We start from the raw sequence: 21,533 nt of genomic DNA, 5'->3' as shown, positions 1-21,533 counted from the left end.
CTGGCTCCCCCAAAACATCCAGGTCCCAGAACCTGCCAGAGCAGGGACTCCCCAGATATGCTGGTCCTGCTTGGGAAGTCAAGGGGAGACCTGACCCTCTGACCTTTCCCAAGAGCCTCAAGAAGCAAGAGAGCCCCTGTAAGGCGAAAGACAGGCTCCAGACCCCCACCCCCTCCCGGGCCTGCGTGCAGCCAAGCCTGGTGGGAAAGGCCCCCTCGCTGTGGGATGGGGCTGAGCAGGAGGGAGGAGCCCAGGAGCAGCCAACACCCAACAAACACTGTGACTGTCTAACCCACACCAGAGGGGGCGGGCAGAACTGACTCCCAGGAAGTTAGAACGTGAAGGGCCTGGAAAAAGCTTCCAGATCCTGGGGAAACTGAGGCAGGCAGCGGAGAAGGGACCTGCTCAAGGTCATTCTGCAAGCTCCTGTGGAGCCTGCACTCTTCCCACTCCCCAGACCCGGAGGCTGCCAATCAACTTGGTTTGGGGTCTTGCAGGCTGAGGAGGCAGCAGCCCCCACGTCCTGCCACCCAGCCCCCCGCCAGGACCAGGAGGTGGCACTGTATGGCCGCCCACGACTGCCCATACCCCCGGGTGGCTCACCTGGGTGTCCAGGATCACCAGCTTCTGCCCACCCTGCAGAGTCTGGGTCCGCGGCGCCAGGACCAGGGGCTGCCCATCTTTGTACCAGGTCACGGCTGGCTCAGGGAGCGAGTCTGTCTCACAGCTCAGAACGGCCTTGTCCCCTGCCCTCACCAGGAACCCATCCTGGGGGCCGCCGAGAGCCTGCCTGAAGGTGGGGGGAACTGGGCCAGGGGACAAGCAGAGTAAGTGCCACGCCTCCCCCATGTCCTCCCCAGCCCTGGCCCCCGTAACAGTCTATGGAAGCCCACAAGGGCCACAAGGACCCCACCCCAGGGAGGGCTCAGACCCAGGGAGTCAGGAAGAGAACCGGGCAGCATGCCAACGACCTGCTGGGTGACCTGGGAAAAGCGCCTGCCCTCTCTGGGCCTCAGCCTCCTGGGCCCTGTCCCACACAGGGCGGGCCCCCTGTGTGAGAGCCCCTCTGGGTCCCCACAGCCTGTCCCTCCAGCAAACCCAGGCAGAAGCCCCACTGCCAGCTGTGAGCCCACGGGGCCTGGCAGTGTCCGTCACAGAGCAGGCGAACACACAAATGGGTGAACCAGCCCCGGGCCTAGGAAGAACCTTCCAGCGAGTCCTGCTCAGGACATCTTGGGCCAGCTTTTCCCCCAGAGGATCCTGAAGACCAGGAGCCTGAGACAGGCTCCCTGCGGAGAACCCCGTGGTCAGTCAGGCATGGGAGCTCACTGGGCCAGGCCCGGGGCTAAGCGCTCACTTCCCATCCCATCGGTTAGTTCCGCGGTCGGTAAACTGCGGCTCGCGAGCCACATGCGGCTCTTTGGCCCCTTGAGTGTGGCTCTTCCACAAAATACCACGTGCGGGCACGCACATACAGTGCGATTGAAACTTCGTGGCCCATGTGCAGAAGTCGGTATTTTGTGGAAGAGCCACACTCAAGGGGCCAAAGAGCCGCATGTGGCTCGCGAGCCGCAGTTTGCCGACCACTGCCACTAGTCCTTATGCCAACTGGCACCTACAGATGAGAGTTGAGGCTCAGAGAGCGGGCACGACTTGCCCAAGGTCACTGAGTTTCAGATTCAAGTGCATCCAGTCTGCAGACCCTGACCCGAACCTCCCAAGTCTGCAGCTGGACACCGTCGCTGCAGGAGGCTTGGCACCCCAGGCTCCCCGGGGTCCTCCCCCGGCAGTGCTGCCTGAGGGGTGGGGGCGGAGGGCTGCCTGAAGGAGCAGGGAGGGTGCCGGTGGGGGGGACAGACAGGACATACCCAGCACGCTGAGCTGCACCAGCCTCTGGTCTCGGCCGGCGGCATTGAGGGCCTCGCACATGTACGTCCCAGAGTCTGCCGGCTGCGCCCGGGCCAGCTGCAGCGTGTGGGTGCCTGCCAGAGGGGGGGGTGTCAGCCCCTCGCACCAGCAACTGGGCTGCCCCCAGACTCCCAGCCTGGTCCCCTCAGAGCTGGACCCCAAGCCTCAGTTTACCCACCAGGCAGGAGGAAGACGCCTTCGCCCAGGGAGAGGGCCTGGCCGTCCTTGTACCACGTGACCTCGGGGCTCGGGTGAGCACGGACATCGCAGGGGAGGGACACGCTGCTGTTGAGGGTGGCGGTGACCTGCTCTGAGTCCGGGCCCGTGATGTGCGGTGGGACTGTCCCCGTGGCCACCGGATAAAGAAAGACACTTGAGGATGCGCCCGGGGGGAGGGGAGCGGAGAGCGACAGCTGCAGCACAGGACTCAGCTCCCGGCCTCAGCTGGCCGCGCTGTCGAGCAACGCCGTGCAGCTGCCTGCTCACCACCACCGCTCACAGATGGGAGCACGGGGCGTGGGGACCAGAGAGGGACAGTCACTCTCCCGTGGCCACTCAGCCGGCCAGTGCCAGAGCCAAATATCAATTCAGGTTTGAGTCCTAGACCTTGAGTGCTCAACGCTGTCACCCCTCTGTTCCCGAGGCCACAGCTGGAGGCCGAGCGCACAGCCACGGAGGGGCATGCGTCACAAGAATGCGGCGGTCAAGAGGGCCAGCCCTGGGGTGGGGACCCCCACTGGGTGACCTCTCTGTCTCTGCAGCTGTGGGGTTGGGCTAACCTCCAAGCTCTGCGGGAAGGAGTCAGCCCCAGGCCAGGTACGCAGTAAGTGCTTAATCATGGTGCCGTAAGGCCCGAAGAGCCGCTCCCCGACCACCTCCAAAGTGGCTTAGAGTCATCTGGGGATGGCCCTGGGTGATCGGGGTCCCCCAGATCCTCTCTGTCCTGGGATGTGGCTGGTGCCAGGCCAGGATGACTAACCTCTGGGTGCAGCCTCGGGGCCTGGGACACAGGAAGCACGAGGTGGTGCCCTCAGGGAGGGACTAGGTGCTGTGCCTGCCACGGAGCAGGTCAAGTGGGCCCGAGCACCAGCCCCTCCTCAGCCAGGGAGCCCCAGGGGGCCACCTGCCCTGCCCAGCTCACCTTGCACCCTAAGTGTGAAGAGCTTCTCCACGGAGCCCGCCGGGTTCTCGGCCACACACATGTAGCTGGCAACGTCGGCCACCTCTGCCGTGGAAACCTGTGGGTGCAGAGAGAGGGCGCCTGGTGGCTGTGGTCCCCCTTCCCAGGAACCACTGGGAGGGACCCCCTCACCACACCAGGCACGGCGGGCACCAGGAGGAACCCCGCAGGAGGCCACCTGTCTACATGGAGCGGCGTGTAGGGGCACCACTGATGGGCACGCACACCCCACGCCCGTCCAGGGCAGTGGTTCTCAACCTTCTGGCCCTTTAAATACAGTTCCTCATGTTGTGACCCAACCATACAATTATTTTCATTTCTACTTCATAACTGTCATGTTGCTACTGTTATGAATCATCATGTAAATATCTGATCTGCAGGATGGTCTTAGGCGACCCCTGTGAAAGGATCGTTCGACTGCCAAAGGGGTCGGGACCCACAGGTTGAGAACCACTGGTCTAGGGCTTTCTGTGACACTCAGGAGGGGGGTGTGAGGTTGGGCTGGGTGACCCCCTATAGCAAACGCGATGGTCTCCCCCCGCCCAGAGGAGGCTGCCCTCTGCTGTGTTGAGCTGCAGGGGTCCCGGGCAGCTGTGTCTAGAAACTGGGTGGCCAAGGGTGCTGCCCAGGGCCCTGAGCCGCACTGGCTGTAGGTGTGACATCAGCAGAATTCCCAGGCGCTACGCTTGCCCGTGCCTGCCCGCGAGGCACATGGTGGTGGTGGCCACGCATCTGGGGGGGGGGGCGGGGGGGGGGTGAATGAAGCCCGGGAGCTCCCGCAGGCTCTCGGGCAAGGGACCTCATTTGGCTCAGGTAACGGCAGCTCCAGGTCCCGGGCCAGCAGCACTGAACCTCGGCAGCTGCTGCCTTTCGCCACGCGGGGGCGCCCTGACCTGCAAGACTTGCCCGTCCTCCAGGACCTGCAGCCGGGGGCTCGGGGAGAAGGGCAGCCCGTTCTGGAGCCACGAGATGGTGGGCGTGGGGTTGCCCAGGGCTGGACACTGCAGGCTGACAGTGCTGCTGGCATTGACGGTCACCTCCTCCACCAGCTCCTCCGTGTCCCCCGGGATCACAGGTGGGGCTGGGTGGGGGAGAGGAGGGTGAGGAGCAGGCAGCCTCCCTGGGAAAGGTCCCTGGGGGGGGGGGGGGGTAGGCATGGAGGTGAGAGCAGCGCTTGGTGCCAGGCATTGGCTGGGGCTCCTTGTGCCCCACTCCCCCAGTCCTCCCAGGCCCTGGTGCAGCTAAGGAATCTGGGGCACAGAGAGGGCTGTGAACTAACCGCTAAGGTCACACAGCTAGGAAGCAGCTCACCTGGAGTTTGAACCCAGTCCTGTCTGGTTTCAGAGCCCAAGCTCACAACCCCTACATTATCAACCTCCAAGTCCTGCCAGACCATGTGACTCCTGGGGGGGGGGGGCTCACGGAGCCTACAGACATGACACCCCCCTCCCACCCCCAAGGCCGGCCACTCACTCAGCACCATCAGCTCGTAGTGCAGCCAGTCCTCGCCCACCTCGTTGGAGGCCTTGCACGAGTACCTCCCAGCATCCTCCGCGCGCACCAGGGGGATCTGCAGGACCCGGCCTCCTGTGGGGAGAGGGATGGGGGGAGGGGGGACAGAGGCCTGAGCAAAGGTGAGGAAACCTGCTCCTTCCTCGTAGGGGACCTGGGACACATCACCCTCCCCCCCACCCCCCATCTGTGAAATGGAGAGCATCTGCCCGCCCCGCCCAGCTCTCGGGGCTCGGGCACCAGGCCTGGCTGCACCTCCCTGCTCTCTGACTCGGTGCTGGAAACACTCCCATCTCACAGATGGAAAAACCGAGGCTTCCCAAGAGCACCCCACAGTGCTGAGCCCAGCTCCTTGACGAGGGCAGAGGGAAGGGCCAGAGAGCTGGGCAGAGGCTCTTGGGAGGCAAAGAGGCAGCTGGGGGCTGTGGCAGTTGGGGGTGGATGTTGCTAGCAGCTGTCATCTGAGACCCTCTGTGATCCAGAGCCTGCCAGGGCCAGACCCTGGCATCTCTGAGGGCTGGAGCTGGTCTCTAGCAGGGGCCGAGGGAGGGTCACTGTGTGCTCACATTCTCGGTCAGGGGCTCGCTGGCCCAGGCTGGGTGTGTGTGTGTGGGGGGGGGGGGGGAGGGGGTTGTGACCAGGGTTGGAACTAGGGGCTCATTACATGCAGAGCCAGGGGACAGCGGTCATGATTAAGGAGGGAGGGAGGGGCCACTGTCAGGGTCATTTATGTGTGAGGTTAATCTATGTGCTCGGGCTTGGGAGTCAGTGGCCAGGGTCAGAGTTCAAGGTGGGGTTGAAGGTTTATGGCAGGACAGAGGGCCGGGGGCTGTGGCCAGGGAGCAGCATGTGACTGAGGTCTCTGTGTACCCGGGATTGGGGCCAGTGTCCCGGTCCGAGAGGAGGCGAGGGGGTCAATCCAGGGGTTCTGACAGGAGCAAACAGCTGTCAGCAAGCGCTGCCCCTCTCGGATCTCTGAGGCCACCTTCTTTTGCAAGAGCCAAAGTACATGCCCTGGGGTGACCCTGCTCAGTAGCACCCCGTGCCCCACCTCACCTCCCTCGGCCCCGCCCGCACCGGCCCCAGCACTGCCCACGCCTGGCAGGACCCGGGGCAAATCCTGAGCCGGGAGACCACCGAATGCCCCCTGAGACACAACAGGGCTCTGTGCCTGGAACTTCTCCCAGGTCTGCTCTACCCCAGGGAGCTCGGCCAGCCGCAGGGAAGCCAGGCATTCAGAGCCTTTTAATTCAAAATCCTCCACAGAAAAAAAACTATTCTAAATAAAAGGGTTGTTTTTTTTAAAAAAACTGAATCACCTTAAACAAACATATAAAGCAGTAAAAGGAAAGCAAAGGTCACAAGGGCCCGAGTTTGGCCCCGGTGTGGCCCTCAGCCCCGTGGGAGGTTTGTCCACTGTTGGGATGATCACGAGAAGCCAATAAAGAAGCGGCTCCTGCCCAGCTGGTGCGGCTCAGTGGTTGAGCATCGGCCTATGAACCAGGAGGTCACGGTTCGATGCCCGGTCAGGGCACATGCCCGGGCTGTGGGCTCGATCCCCACTAGGGGGTGTGCAGGAGGCAGCTGATCAATGGTTCTCTCTCATCATCGATGTTTCTGTCTCTCCCTCTCTCTTCCTCTCTGAAACCAATTAGAAGAAGAAAAAAAAGCAGCAGCAGCAGCGGCCCCCTCTAAGAAAGACGCCAGCGTTAGTGGTTTATTTCCGGACATCGCAGATCTCGAAGCCCAGAGAACTGCCAGCCCCGGATTACAGAGGCGGCGAAGGCCCAACCTGTCAAAGGCCGTGCCTGAGGCCACACAGCAAGCAGCACGTGGGGGCGCCCAGAGGACCGGCAGGAGGGCAGCTGAGAGGACCAGCTCCGATGCAGGTGTGACCCCGGTCCCTGCCTGCAAATGCCCCGACTTCTCTGCGCAGCCCCGGCCTACCTTGCAGGACAGACACCCCGTCGGTGGCCGAGAGGGGCTGGTCCTCCCTGTACCAGGTGAGCTCCGGGGGCGGGACCGCGTTGGTGTCGCAGTACAGGTATGCGGGGCTGTTCTCCACGACCTCCCGGTATTCCGTCACCCCGCCCCGGGCCTCCTCCTCCCAGGACAGGGTTTCGAAGGTGGCACTGGCATCACCCACCTTCTGGAACATGGGGGGCACTGGGGAGGGGCGACAAAGGCATTACCACTCACAGCGTGGGATGGAGAGGGACCTCTGCTCAAAGGACCCCGTCCCAGCCTCCCCTGGGAGTGGACATTGCACTGTGTGAGCCCATCCCGTAGGTCAAGGCGTTTTTAAAGTTCACTCATCCCTTCAACTAGTGGTTTTTTATTTTATTTTTTTTGCAATGAGTGTTTATTGAGCAATGACTATGCTGGGCACTGGACTGAGGCTCCTGCCCACCGCAGCTCATGTCTAATGGACGCCAGACTTCTGACAAGGTGGTTTTTTTCAAGGGAGGGAGCCAGATCCTGAGCTTTAGCCAGCCTGTTTACTGGAGCCCAGAGGATAAAATCATGGGCTTTCAGAACTGAGGCGCCCCTCCAGGCCACCCCATTCAGCCACCCACATGTTACAAAGGCAAAACCAAGGCCTGGGGGCAATGATGTCCCCAGGCCACAAAGTCAGTGAATGGAAGAGCCCAGGCCAGGCTCTGGGGGCCAGACATGCCAGATGGTGGTGAGAAAGGGGACAGGCCGCCCGGCTGGCGTTGCTCAATGGTTAGCATCGGCCTATGAACCAGGAGGTCACGGTTCAATTTCCGGTCAGGGCACATGCCCCGGTTGTGGGCTCGGTCCCCAGTAGGGGATGTGCAGGGGGCAGCTAATCAATGATTCTCTCTCATCATTAATGTTTCTATCTCTCTTGTCTCACCCTTTCTCTCTGAAATCAACAAAAATATATTAAAAAGGGGGGGCGGGCAGGCAGCCGTGACAGAGCCCTCCTGCCAGCGACTCTGAAGCAGACACCCCCGCCCCCGGCCCTGCCGCCCAGTCCCACGGTCCCCTGCCCCCACCAGGCCCTGCTGGTCCCCACACACCCTGGATGAGCACGTTGAAGTCCTGGTCGTCCTCGCCGGCCACGTTGGTGGCCACGCACAGGTACCGCCCCGAATCTGAGACCTGCGTGGGCTGGATCTGCAGCAGCCGCCCTTCGCCCAGGACGCGGAGCCGCGCGTGGGGGGCCACGGGCTGGGAGGAGGGAAGAGGCGGAACGGGGATCGCAAATGGGGGTAAGCACCCGGACAAGTATACGTAGATTCCAACAAGGTTTTAAACACCCGACAAAATGGGAGGACACCCTGAAAACCTGGTAAAACCAAACCCGGATGACAACAGTCGGAAGAGAATTAAATGGGTGACTATAAAGTTTAACGTTAATGAGACCTGTTCCCTTTTAAAAGAGTGGGATTTCCTATGAGCATGTAAAGAGCGAGGCAGGGCCCAGCCCAGCTCTGGGGCCAGGTGCTTTGCCTGTCTCTACTGGAAGGTAACGAGCAGGGCCCGGGGGACCCAGAGGAGAGAACCTGAGGCTGCCCGGGGGCCCGCTCACCCGTCCATCCTTGTACCAGCTGATGGCAGGCGGGGGCGCCGCCCAGCACTCGCACTCCAGGGTCAGGGTACTATTGACCTTGGTCTTCACTTCCTTCACACCGGCCTCCCCCATGGAGTCGTCCTTGGAGATGGAAGGGGGGACTGCAAATCGCAAAGGGGGTCTGAGGAGCCGGCCTGGGGAGGGGGCACTCACCCTGGGCCCAGGAATGGGGGGCTGGCTCCGGACAGTGGAGGAACAGGGGCCTGGAGACGGATCCACTCCTGGGGCCGTTCGCTTAGGGCGGGGGTGGGGAACGTCCGGCCAGTGGGCCGGGCCGTGTCAGACCCCTGAAATCATTTGGCCTGGCCCTGCCCCTCTGGGGGCTTAGACGTGTCAGATGGTGGTGAGAAAGGGCACAGGCAGCCGGGACAGAGCCCTCCTGCCAGGCTCGAAATTCAATCAATCTAGGAGCGTAAGGTGGCCAACGGGGGGAAGTAGAGGACATACGTAATACTTTAAACAATAAAGAATTATTAAAGTAAAAAAAAATCTAGGAGCTTTCTTCATAGCAACGTAAGTTTATATTAAGTGAATTATATTAAGCAAATGATGTAATTAATAGCCACATGGCCATTGGCACGCTAGCTGGTTTGGCTGAGTGGATAGAGCATCAGCCTGCAGATGGAAGGGTCCTGGGTTCGATTCCGGTCAAAGGCACATGCCTGGGTTGTGGGCTCGAACCCCAGGAGGAGGCGCGCAGGAGGCAGCCCATCAATGATTCTCTCTCATCATTGATGTTTCTATCTCTCTCCCTCCCCCTTTCTCTCTGAAATCAATAAAAATATATTTAAAAACCACAACCACCAAAAACAAAACATAAAACCAACACATGGCACTTGGCAGATAAAAGGTCCCCTACCCCTGCCTTAAAGGCAAGACCGTCAGCGATGGTTACAGGATAGGGCAGGTCAGAGGCAGGGGAATCCTGGGGTGACCTCTGGGGGCCCCAGGTCTCAAGTTGTGGAGGTTCTGACAGCATCGTGGCAGAAAGAAGCCAGGACTGGAGTGGGTGGGCATCCACGTGGCCCAAGTCCTAGCTCACCATCCCCGCTCTGAGCGTCCTGGGCCCTAAAATGGGGAATGACCCAGCCGGCCCGCTGCCTGGCGACTATCAGAGCAGACAAGCCCATGAAGGTGTCGAGGGTGTCAGGAATGGTCCAGGCGCTGGGGTCCCAGGGCTCCGAGCCACCTCCTGCCTCCCACCAGTGCCCGGGGGTCCCGACTCACTGAGGACTTCCACGTGGTAGTTCTTCATGGCCTCCCCAAGGTCGTTGGTGACCACGCAGGTGTACTGGCCTGCGTCTTCCTTCTGGGCGTTCAAGATCTGCAGCCCGTGGGTACCTGCTTGCAGGGCAGCGGCCAGGGGCACCTCAGGCATGCGCTGGGCTTCACCGGCCCCGCCCTCTGGCCCCTCGCTCCTCCCCCCAGGGCATCACCTGGGAGCAGCTGAATGTTGTTTGAGGCCTCAAATGGGGACCCGTCCTTCATCCAGGTGATGGTGGGGGCGGGGAAGGCCAGCGCCTCACAGATCAGAGAAATGGGGTTGTTGATGGTCACGGTCACCTCCTCGTCTGCACCGTCCTCGGTCACCCCCAGGATGGAGGGAGCCACTGTGATGGGGAGGCCAGGGGGGTGCTCGTGAACAGAGAGGCCAACCCTGGGCGCAAGGACCCAGGAAAGCCTCGGACCCGCGGCGCTCAGCCGCTGTGCTGCTGCTATTTCCATTGCTGATGGCAGTGAGGCTCAGCGGAGCCAGGCAGGTGCGGCCAGAGTTGAATTCAGGCGTCGGTGCCCCAGGTCCCCAGCTCTCCACCACTGAGCAATACCACAGGGCAGTGGTCGGCAAACGGTGGCCCCCTGAGGGTGGCTCTTCCACAAAATACCACGTGCAGGCGCGCACATACCGTGCGATTGAAACTTTGTGGCTACACTCAAGGGGCCAAAGAGCCGCCTGTGGCTCGCGAGCCGCAGTTTGCTGACCACTGTCATAGGGGAAGCTGGACAATTTCTGCCTCAACTTGCCCCACAGCCTCTTAGCATCCAGGGTATCTAGTAATTTAACCAGAGTCTCCGCAATTCTGTTTGTTTCCAATCTGTGCCACTCCCGGAGTGGAGGGTGGGGCAGGAGACGGAGTGATGGTCCCTGCTGAGTAGATGCTCTCTGTTGTCACTGACCCTAAAATGTCCTCTTTCGGGCCCTGCAGGGACCATCCATTTTGCCACCAGCGCTTTTAGAAATGATTTTATGAGACTAGCCTGTGCCCCTCTTGTTTTCGAATCCCCGTTTCTCCAGCCCAACCAAACAGCTGGTGCTGCATTGCCCTCGCCCTCGCCCTCGGGGGCGGACGGCCTGGAGGGAGCCTGTCCTCTCTCTCAGCCCAGAGCTCCATCAGTGACATGGGGACAGGCGCACTGCCCCCCCGCCCCCCTCCTGCGTTGCTGTGGAGATCCAGCCAGGAAGGCCTGGGCACATGCCTGGCCTCTAAGGGTTCAACCACTAGAGCCGCTGTTGTTCTTTGTTGTTGAACTTGGAGGGCTTTGTGGGAAGCTGCCTGTCAGGTCACCTGGTTCTGCCTCCTGCCAGCACCTGGAATGGCCAGCAGATGCCCAGCACTCACCCAGGACGCTCAGCTGGACATGCTTGGTCCTCTCCCCCGCGGCGTTGGCTGCAATGCAGGAGTAGTGGCCGGCACTGGACAGGTTGGCCTGGAGGACCTGCAGAAGGGCTCCGTCTGGAGAGACGTGCTGGGTGTCTCCACCAGTCAGGGGCCGGCCGTCTTTGAACCACGTGACCCTGGGCTGTGGGTGGCCTGTGTGGGGCGGAGAGAGGCAAGTAAGACAGTTCAGCAGGATTGGACCAGGTTGGAGCAGAGGTCGCTGCAGGAAGGGGGTGGTGGGGGACATGGGTTTTCCTTCTCAGTTCAGAGGCCCAGGCAGCAGGGCAAGACACAGAAGCAGCCACCACGGGCCTGGGCCTTTTCCTAAGGGGTTTGACTGCCTTTTCCTTACTGAGGAGTGGACAGAGACGGCTGGTACGGACAGAAGAAAGACAAGATATTCCTTCCATCCATCCATCCATTTATCCATCTAAACATACATATATACATACATGCATACATACACCTATCCATCCACCAATTTGTCCACCTATCCACCTCCCCATCCATCCATCCATCCATCCATCCATCCATCCATCCATCCATCCATCAATCTACCTACTTACCTACCTATCCATCCATCCATCCATCCATCCATCCACCCACCCACCCACCTATCGATCCATCCATCCATCCACCCACCTACCTATCCATCCATCCATCCATCCATCCATCCACCCACCCACCCACCCACCTATCCATCAATCCATCCATCCATCCATCCATCCATCCATCCATCCATCTACCTACCTACCTACCTATCCATCCATCCATCCATCCATCCACCCACCTATCGATCCATCCATCCATCCACCCACCTACCTATTCATCCATCCAGCCACCCATCCAGCCATCCATCCATCCATCCATTTAGCCAGCCAGCCAGCCATCTACCTATCCATCCATCCATCCATCCATCCATCCATCCATCCATCCATCTATCCATCCACCCACCTATCCATCCATCCACCCACCTATCCATCCATCCACCCACCTATCCATCCATCCATCCATCCATCCATCCATCCATCCATCCATCCATCCCAGCTCAACAGCATAACTAAGGCACTGGGGGAACCATGGTGACAAAGTAGACTGTGGGTCCTCAAGGAGCTCAGAGCCCAGCTGGGGTACACAGGTGTCACAAGGCCACCATGGATCAGTGTGGTCAGTGCTGGGATAGGGAGCAGAGGGCTGGGCAAGATCTCCAGCACCCCCCCTTTACAAAGCTGCCTTCTCACCTTTCTCCCAGCCCGCCGTGTGGCCGTGTGTGGCCTTACCTGTGGTGTTGCACGTCAGGTTGGCTGTCTGTCCCTCGGGGACCTTGACCACCTCCTCCAGGTCCTCGTTCTCGATACTGGGAGGAACTGGGAGAGCAGGGAGACAGCCGGTCACTGACTGGAGCTGGCTCGCTCAGGCTGAACCACAGAGCAGAAAGCCTAGAGCATCTCTCTTCCGGCGCCTGGTTTCCCCGTCCCCTCGTGCCTGCTTCCACAGGGCCGAGGGAGGACCAGTGCCCTGGGAGAAGGCTCTGGTCAGGGCAAGGTGGTGTTAGAAATATTTTCTCCTTTCCATGTTGGATTATAGTAGTCCCTGCTGCTTCTAGAAAGTTCCATGATGGCCTCAGAGTAGGAACTGCTCATGAGGAAACAAGCTTTGGCCTCACCCTCCGTCCTGAGTGGACCTCCTACTACAGCAAGAGCTCTTGGTCCTGGACCGCCCCCTGTAAGCGCCCCAGCCGGAGGAAAAGGACTCGTGGGCTATGAACACGGCGCTGTGACATACCCAGGACCTCCACGCTGAAGTTCCTCCGCACCTCCCCAGCCTCGTTGCTGGCCAGGCAGGAGTAGAGGCCTCTGTCCCGCTCCTGGGTCCGGGTCACCTTCAGCATCCAGCCACCTGGGGAGGGAGGAGAGCGGGCTCCAAGAGCGGCTGTGAGCTGAGCCCAGGCTGACCACCAGGAAGAGGCGCGTGCCAGGCGTCTCCATCCGATGTGTCTGCCTACCCCAGTGTCCCATCCCTCAGGTGGGGAAACTGAGGCCCAGGAGGGTGAACAGATGGCTGGAGCCCCCCGGACATCAGACATGCACAGGGTAAGCCCGCGGCCCCATTTAAGAAGAAGGATCTGTCACCTGGCTACCCCCACTTCTGGAGACTGACCACGGCTCAAAGGACAGCCATGGATGGGCCTGGCCCAGGTCAGACCGCCCTGCTACGCTGATGGACCCTGGAAAAGGCCGCCTTCTCCCAAGACCAGCCCAGGGAAGGCACATGCATGGGACACGTGAACACGACTGCTCCTATACCCCGGGCAGACATCACTAATCGATCACTGCTCTCCTTTCTGCTGGGCCCTACTGCAGCCCCTGAGTCCACCTCACCGCAATGCATCTGGCAGCCCCACCAAGGGCTCAGGGGAGGTGCACAAGGGGAGGCTTATTGGCCATCCCAGCTTTGGAACAACCGGAACATCCCTGCGGGGAACAGCTGATGGGTCACTGAGGGTGAGCTTCAGGGGGCCCTGAGGTCCTTGTAAGCTTTGGATGGGATACTGCCTCCTGGACCTCAGTTTCCCCGTTTGTATGTCAGCAAGAACTATCGCAAACCAACTTTGTGAGGAGGACGACTATTCAGAGGCAGCGGTGCTTAGACCCTATGTCCGTTCGCCCACCTGGACTGTGTGTGAGATGTTATATAAGTGCCATGAGAATTTTTGCTGCAGGACTTATCAGAACCTTGACTATAAATGGCCACTGAGTCTCTAGGAGGGGAGCAGAGCAGGAAGCCTTTCTAATCGTAGTCAAATCTCATGTGTTTCCTGGAGCACATCACCTGACCAGTGTTTTGGGGTGCACTCCTGGGAACCAACAGCCAAAATGTTTATGCCACCCCGGCTGGCCGCTCAGGGTCAGAAGTCATGGGCATGTGCTGAGCAGAGGCAGAAGCAGAGGGCCAGGCCCGATCACCGGACACTCCCCTGGTCGGCACCTTACCTGCCAAGAGGTAGGTGTCCTCCCTGGGGCTGATGGGCTCCTCCCCTCGGAACCAGCGGACCCCCGGGGGTGGGATGCCTGTGGCTTCACAGAGCAGCGTCAAGGGGCTGTGCAAGGCGGCAGTGACGTTGGTCAGCGGGTCTGAGTCTCCGATGAGCTCTGGGGGCACTGGACACAGAGAAACAGGCTTATTCAGGATGCAGACAGGGCCGTGTGCTCCTCCCGCGACCCCCACGCACGGCCCTCCCCCAGGAGCCCCACCCCCACTCAGGAAGGGCTGAAGGCTTCAAGAGCTGCTCCCCCTGACAGGGGTGAGTGGCGAGCGCAGGCGGGGCTTTGGTGTCAGGCAGACACATTGGGCCTCAGTTTCTCCAAGCCCCTAGAGCAGTGGTTCTCAACCTTCCTAACGCCGCGACCCTTTAATACAGTTCCTCATGTTGCGGTGACTCCCAATTTCATGGTTACAAATTGAACATAATTAAAGCATAGTGATTCATCACAAAAACAATCTGTAATTTTATATGTGTTTTCTGATGGTCTTAGGCGACCCCCAAAGGGGTCGCGACCCACAGGTTGAGAACCGCTGCTCTAGGGGGATGCCGGGAGGATTCAACAAGAACCCGTGTAAAGCTCTCGGCACAGCGCCTGGTACGGAGCTGATGCTGAGCAAACGAGACTGGCCGAGAGCAAAGGTGAACACAAGTGCGTCCCCCAGATCCACACGTCAGAGCTCCGTGGTGTCTAGAGCATCCACTCGCAAAGGAAGCCCCGCTCTATCAGGCTGGGGTGGGCGGATGGGGTAGGGTCCCAGCCACATGGCCCATCTCTCCCATCTTCTCTCCTATCACTCTTCGCTTCTGCCCTGAGGCATACAGTAGGAGCTCAATAAAAGTCTGAAACCACAAGGCTGTTCTAGCTACCCTGAACCTGCCACCCCTCCCAGCCTCTGTGGGGTGTGTTCCCTCTGCCTGGCACATTTCCCCCCTCACCCTGCACCTGGTTAACTCCCATCCTGCTTTTACATTTCAGCTGAAAGGCCACCTCCTACAGGAGGCTGCCCTGACTTCCCACAACAGCGTTCAGGCCCCTGAATTCCCCTATCACATGTAAGTCATGCAGGACAGAGGAGCTCATTTCCACAGTGCCCAGGACAGAGTAGGGGGACAGACAGGAAGGGAGGGGGAAAGTGGGGGGAGATGAGGGCCATGTGAAGCCAGTCCTGATTTGGGAGCCGTGCTGAAGGCTTCCCCCACCAGACCTCACCAGAGGCCTGCCTCTTGGGAGAATGAGGCGTGACGCGGCCTTGCCTTCTCCAGTCCAGGCCCCCTTCCAGCCCCGCTCCGGCCCCCCGGTCCTCACCCAGCACGGACAGCGCAAACCTCCTCTCGGCCCTCCCAGCCACGTTCTCGGCCAGGCAGCTGTAGCGTCCCGCGTGGGCAGCCTGTGCCCGCTCCACGTGCAGGCTCTGACCCTGGTTCTGCAGCCGCAGGCCCGGTGCGGCTCCCACCGGCTGGCCGTCCCGCTGCCACGTCACCCTGGGTGGGGGTTTCCCCGTGACGTTGCATTCCAGCGTGGCCTCCTTGTCCTGGACCACGGAGACCTGTGCGGGGGGCTCCCGGGGGCCAGCGATCTGCGGGGGAACTGGGGTGGGGAGAAAGTCGCTGTGGCCGCCGGGCAGCAAGCACTCACACCAGGCCCCACGCTGGCCTACGTTCCCCACGGCCACTCCCTGGCCGCGCGGCCTTGGTCAGGGGACCTCATCTCCCTGGGCCTCCATGTCCATCCTTGTAAAGGGGCCACACGGCGCTCCACTCCTGCCTGCCTAATGCTGGGGTCCCGGGGAGGGGCACAGCCCTGAAGAGCTGCGGGCAGTTTCCTTCCTCAGAAACCAGGCCTTCCCGGAGCTCAGACAGTCGCGGGGGCCGGCCGGGGCGGGGCTATTCTCTCCAAAATGCTTTTCATTGGGGGAATAAGGACACATTTGTAATATCTTAATCAATAAAGAGGAAAAAATGTTAAAAAAAAGTGTTTTCTGGTGATAGAGATTAAAACGGAAATTGAACTATGAAAAAAAAAAATGCTTTTCTTGGTCCTATTTCCTAGGCTGAGCTATTTCATCTCATCACTGCAGGACGAGTAGCCAGGACTCAGGTTTCCCTTATGCACAGGAGCTTCATAGAAAGTCTACATTCCTTTCCGCCTCTGTCCCGAGCGGTGTTTTTCCCTCTGGGCCGCTGGGGGCTCTTGGGGTCACACTGCCGCTCCCGGCTTAGGCCCGGAGCCGGAGCCGCAGGAAGCTGGCTAGGAGGGCGGTTCGGGAGATGCCCGGAATCTAAGAGGCCAGGGAAGCGCTCTCATTATCGCTGCTCCTGTCTCAGCTTGGATCCCGGGGGTGGGGTCTCCCCTGCCTGCCACCCTCCGGCCCCTTCTGCCTGGCTCAGGTCACCCAGCCCGGCTCACCATGCACCTCCAGCTGCTGGTCCTGGCTGCTATTTCCGGCCACGTTGCTGCACTCACAGGTGTACGTTCCCTCCTGGGCCGGCTGGGCTGGTCCCAGGTACAGCAGCCGCCCCACCGCCGACACCTGTCCGAGGCCCACCCCCTCCCGGGGCACGGGCTGACCTGGATGCAGCAAGGAAAAGCCCCTGGTTCCCGGTCCCCCCACCATCCCGGCCAACTCCAAAGGGAGGAGGCTGTCCCTGCCCTCAACCGGTGGCCCCACCCCAGAGCCCAGCGGAGATGGAGATGGGTGGGCCTTCAGCCCCAGGGGTGGGGGTCCTGGTTACAGAAATGACACTCAGTCCGATTCTGCTCGGTCCCCAAGTCCGCTGGGCACCCCAGCCCCTTCCCAGCCAGCAACCCTACCATCTTTCCTCCAGGTGATCTTGGGGAAAGGGACACCCCGACATTCGCAGGACAGCCTGGTGGGGTGTCCCTCGGTCACAGTCAGGATGCGGGGCTCCCTCGAGGGGAACACTGGAGGGACTAAGAGAAGAGAGGGTGTGAGAAGTGGGGGGCTGGGAGGGGAGCGGGCTGCACCCTGGGACCCAGTCAAGGCAGCAGTGCCCAGGGCATGCGAGCTGGCCACGCAGGGGCAGGGCAGGGGGGACCGCAGCCCAGCCCAAGAGACCCTCACCCCAGACGTTGAGGTTGTAGTGTTTCTCCGAGCGGCCCGCCTGGTTCAGCGCCTCACAGGTGTACCGGCCTGCGTCCCACACCTCTGCCCTGTCCACCTGTCCACAGCGACAGGAGCCATCAGCGGGGGCAGCACACAGCCGGGGTGCCCGGGCGGACTGTGTGACTGTGGGCCAGCCACTTCACCTCGCTGTGCCCCAACCTCCCCACCTGGAACCTGGCACCTCCCGCACCCCGAAGTTTCCAGAAGCCGCTGCCTGCGGTGGCCTCCTGTGGGTCCCTGAGTGGCAGCCTTACCAGCCACATCCGCAGCCCGGCCCCGTTCTGACAGAACAGCCCAGAGGAGAAGGTGGGGGATGAAGAAGGGTGGGGTGGAGGGGACCCTGTCCTCAGGGGTCAGACCCTGACATGGTGGTGACGCTGCGGCTCTGAAGAATGAAGGGCAGGAGAGGCAGGCATTCCAGACAGAGCAAACCACGGGAGGTGCTCAGAGTCGGGAATGAGCGTATCACAAGGTGTAGGGGGGTGGGAGGTGGAGGAGCAGGCTGGAGTGGAAGGTTCTCCCAACAGCAGGAGAGGCACCCCGCTCCCCGAGCTGAGGTGGATGAGCTGTGCCCTGGGGCAGGGTGGGGCCTCAGGGCCTGCCTCTGGGAACCCTCCCAGCCTCCCAGGAGAGAGGCACCAGTGTGTTTGCAGGTGAGAGACCCGAGGCCAGTGTGTCAGGACGCCAGGGGGGAGGCACAGCCCAAGGAGGCAGAGCTCAAGTTTAAATCCAGGCTGACTCCAGAGTCCCGACCCCACACCCCCTGCCTTGCTGGGCCAGATGCCTGATCCCGGGGCTTAAAGGCCCAAAGGCGAGAAGGCTTTGGAACAAACAGTGAAAAACAAGTAGAAAGAGAGCTGCTGGCTTGGGGGGGGGGGGGGGCGGGGGCTGAGGGGCCTGAAGGCTCTGCCCTGGGCCTTCGCTCTCAGTCCCCACTCGGCTGGAAGCAGCTCCGACAGGTCGGGAGGCTGCGCCCTGGGCGTTGGGTCTGGAGGGGCCTGCAGGGCCCGCGCAGCTGAACTGACCATGTAGGGCACCCACAGGCCCGCCCTGCCGGGCTCCGCTCACCCACCTCCAGCAAGGCCTTGTCTGCAGAGAGGCGGGCTCCGGGCCGCGGCTCCAGGGGGTGGCCGTCCTTCCGCCAGCTCAGCACCGGAGGGGGCACGGCGTGGCTCTGGCACTCCAGGGCCACTGACTCGTTGGCCACGACGGACACGTTCAGCTCTTCCCCGAGGATGCTGGGCGGCACTGGGGAGGGGGGCGGAGGGCCCTATCTCAGCAGGTGGGGGGGGCAGCAGAATGGAGCCAACACCCTGAGCCGCAGCCCTCTCATCCCCCCCCTGGACGACCTCCTGCGCCGGCCTCAAAAGGAGGCCCAAGGCCCCAGGTCCGAGGGGATCGGTGGGTTGTAACAGCGGCAACCTCCCAACTGATGGCACTTCAGGACAAGACGTTACCTCCAAGGGACAGTGGGGGAAGGGACTCGGGATTTCTCTGTATTATTTCTTGCAGCTCACGTGAATCTACAATTATCTCAAGCTCTTTTTAAAATTTACAGTATTTTTATTTTTTAAAATGTGTTTTCAGAAGCAGGACCCCAGCCACCTTTCTCCCGAGACATAAACAACCCTGCAGAGGAGGGTCAAGAAGGCAGGGTCGGGAGTCAGAGGCCCTGGCTGGAGTCCTGTGGCCTGACACTTGGTCACGGTGTGATCAGGAGGGTAGCCACCGGGGGGGGCCACCGGAGATTAACTGCAATGACAGGTCGCTGAGCCCTGGGCACACGGTGCCTGTGAACTATTATCCGGACGCCAGCGACGGGAAGAGCTGAATGGAATGCTTCTCCCCCACTGGCCCCCCCAACCCAGGCTCTACATTTCCCAGAGTTCCCTTGTGCACCTCCAGAGACCCACAGGATCCCATACGAGGACATTTTAAAACCAGAGCAACTGTCACTGTGTTCTCTGAGTGTGGTGAACCCCGCGACAGCTTGGAAGTGGGTGCCATCTTCGCCCCTTTCCCAGCGGAAGACACGGAGGCTCAGAGAAGCGAAGTGACTAGCCCAAGGTCACGGCCACAGGAAGTGGCAGAGGCAGGATTTGAACCCCAGATCCATCTACTCCAGAGCCGGTCCCTAACCACCACCCCACACCACCTTGCCCAATAGCACTGTCACCGCACTTGACCCAGGAGAGTGAAAACGCCTGATTCCTGACTCTCGGCCGTGTGCACCTCCTGCCACTTCGTGCCCCTTCTACCTCTTCCCTGAACTTGGGTCACCTGGTCGAGAGGGGCCGCCCACCTGCCCACCTGTCCATAATAGGGGAGCTTTCACTCCAACTGACCCCACAGGAAGGCAGCTACGGTCTCAGACCGGCATGTCTCCCACCCAACCACCCTTTCTTTGAATGTGACCAGACACCCCCCCAGCCCCACGTCCTTGAGCCGCGGCCTCTGGGGCCTGACACTCACCGTGGACATGCAGGGCGACGTCCCGGCGGTCCTCGCCCACGGCACTCACGGCCACGCAGGAGTAGGTGCCAGAGTCGGAGGCCCGGGCACTGGCCAGCGTGAGGGTGCGGCCCCCGGGAAAGACCTGCCCCCCAGGAGGAAGCCCACGTGAGGTTATGCACCCCAAGGCCAGCTCCCACACCTCCCAAGCTGGCCCTGCTGCATGGCACGCCGCCCCGGCAGCCTGCTCCGGACGCCCAGAACCCCAGGCCTCGGCACCTCTGCCGGCTGCCGGGCGATCACATGGGTCCTTTAAAAGGGCCCCCTGTGGTGTGCCGCGCCAGCACGGCCAGGGGTGAACCTGAGTGGGGGCGGCTGAAAGGCTTAGAAAAGACAGACAAGAGAATGAAAGCCGGGTCTTGGTGGGACGCTGCTTCCCTGAGAGACAGTGACCACGCCCACAAGCCCTGTCTTTATTTCATAGCAGATGCCACGAAGCAAAGTAAGGGCGTGACCAAGATGTTTACAACATTCTCCTGGGTTTCAATCCTACTCAACTACATGCACCTGAACTCTATCAAGCCCGCATCACTCAGGCACGTGGGGCCACGTGTTCGGACCATAGGTTCAAGCTCACAACTACAGCTGTTGGCTATAATTGTGCTGGGAGGGCCCTGCCCTCCAAGCTGGGACTTGCACGTGGCCATGAGAGGACTGTGTCCTCTCCTCAGTCCGAGGCTTGAACCTGTCCAAACACCAGCTGTCCAGGGCGGTCACTGCTTCTCCCTCCGCTTGGAGCTCCCAGGGCCGGGCCTCTGCCCCCAGCACCCCCTGAGGCGGTAGGGAGGCAGCGGGCCACCCAGCCCTGCTGACCTGGAGGCCGGAGGTCCCTGCCGTGGACACGGGGTTTCCATCCTTCAGCCACAGCAGGGTGGGGCTGGGGCTGCCGGTGGCGCTGCAGGTCAGCCGGACCGGGGCGCCGAGCAGCACGGGGCCCGGCAGGCTGGGTGGCAGCGTGATGCGCGGAGGCACTGCAGGGCGGGGGTGACACAGAAGACAGGCTGAGCCCCACTGGGGACATCACAGGGAGGGCACCTGGCTGGGCACCCCCCTCCCAGGCCACACGCAAAAGCACAGGGACAGCCACTCAACATGGGCACAGCCCTGCGCAGCTCTCAAGGCTGCTCATCTCATCCTTTTTGTTAAATAAATACACTTTATTTTTATTGATTTCAGAGAGGAAGGGAGAGGGAGAGATAGAAATATCAGTGATGAGAGGGAATCATTGATCGGCTGCCTCCTGCACGCCCCCTACTGGGGATCGAGCTCACAACCCTGGGCAGGTGTCCTTGACCAGAATCAAACCCGGGACCCTTCCGTCCCCAGGCCGATGCTCTATCCACCAAGCCAAACCGGCTAGTGCTCATCTCATCCTTTCCAAACCATCCTGAGGCCTCTGCAGATGAGAATCCAGGGCTCCAGGAGGGCAAGTCACCAGCCCGAGGTTGGCCAGCTAGGAAGCGGCAGAAGCAGCACCTGAACCTGGGCCTTCTGCTCAGCATATCATGGGGACGGTGTGGGGTAGTGAGGGCGGAGGACCCCGGGCAGGCTTTGTTTTCCAGCTCAGAGGCATCAGATCAAACGCTCTCCTACAGGCAGCCCCTCGTGATTCCACTGTATCTGGGAGCCACAGCCAGGATGCCCAGGGCTTCTGCCCAGTTCCCCACTGCTCTTGGGACAAAGACCGGAGCCCTCCAGCATCCACCTGGCCATCTCCCCAGCCTGGCCCCTCTTCCTCTTGTTCTGTGAGCGCCAGACCCCCCGCCTCCTTGCCTTTCCTCAACTCCCCAGGACTCTGCAGCCACAGGCCTTGGCAGGCGGTCTCTATTTCGGCATCCAGCTCTCAAAGATGCCTCCCGGACCCCCCAGGCCAGGTCAGAGCCTGGTTCCAGGCTCTCAGCTGCACCTCGCCTTTACTAGCTCTTGTCACAGCATCAGGAAACAGTGCTCTGGGTAATGATCTACCACTGTACCCTCCACCAGCAGGAAGCAT

General features: G+C 61.0%; 1 protein-coding gene across 1 annotated transcript in view; it reads right to left on the bottom strand.

The window, feature by feature from the left end:
- Positions 1-21,533, bottom strand: part of HMCN2 (hemicentin 2) — a gene marked incomplete at its 5' end in the record, with an annotated part of 137,643 nt that overhangs the window by 36,994 nt on the left and 79,116 nt on the right. Inside the window, 22 exons of the mRNA XM_081102896.1 lie at positions 604-806; positions 1,869-1,982; positions 2,087-2,248; positions 3,050-3,146; positions 3,982-4,169; positions 4,562-4,675; positions 6,548-6,766; positions 7,648-7,798; positions 8,160-8,302; positions 9,429-9,545; positions 9,638-9,811; positions 10,820-11,011; positions 12,139-12,225; positions 12,644-12,757; positions 13,852-14,019; positions 15,211-15,492; positions 16,312-16,473; positions 16,717-16,836; positions 16,988-17,084; positions 18,102-18,277; positions 19,502-19,625; positions 20,354-20,511. Of these exons, the coding sequence (XP_080959022.1) occupies positions 604-806; positions 1,869-1,982; positions 2,087-2,248; positions 3,050-3,146; positions 3,982-4,169; positions 4,562-4,675; positions 6,548-6,766; positions 7,648-7,798; positions 8,160-8,302; positions 9,429-9,545; positions 9,638-9,811; positions 10,820-11,011; positions 12,139-12,225; positions 12,644-12,757; positions 13,852-14,019; positions 15,211-15,492; positions 16,312-16,473; positions 16,717-16,836; positions 16,988-17,084; positions 18,102-18,277; positions 19,502-19,625; positions 20,354-20,511 (3,362 nt within the window). The remainder of the gene's footprint in view (positions 1-603; positions 807-1,868; positions 1,983-2,086; positions 2,249-3,049; positions 3,147-3,981; positions 4,170-4,561; positions 4,676-6,547; positions 6,767-7,647; positions 7,799-8,159; positions 8,303-9,428; positions 9,546-9,637; positions 9,812-10,819; positions 11,012-12,138; positions 12,226-12,643; positions 12,758-13,851; positions 14,020-15,210; positions 15,493-16,311; positions 16,474-16,716; positions 16,837-16,987; positions 17,085-18,101; positions 18,278-19,501; positions 19,626-20,353; positions 20,512-21,533) is intronic.

This window comes from Myotis nattereri, assembly GCF_964212035.1.
Source record: "Myotis nattereri genome assembly, chromosome: 12".
Lineage (NCBI taxonomy): Eukaryota > Metazoa > Chordata > Mammalia > Chiroptera > Vespertilionidae > Myotis > Myotis nattereri.
Note: the sequence above shows the minus strand (reverse complement) of the source record. Positions and strands in the feature narration are given on the sequence as shown.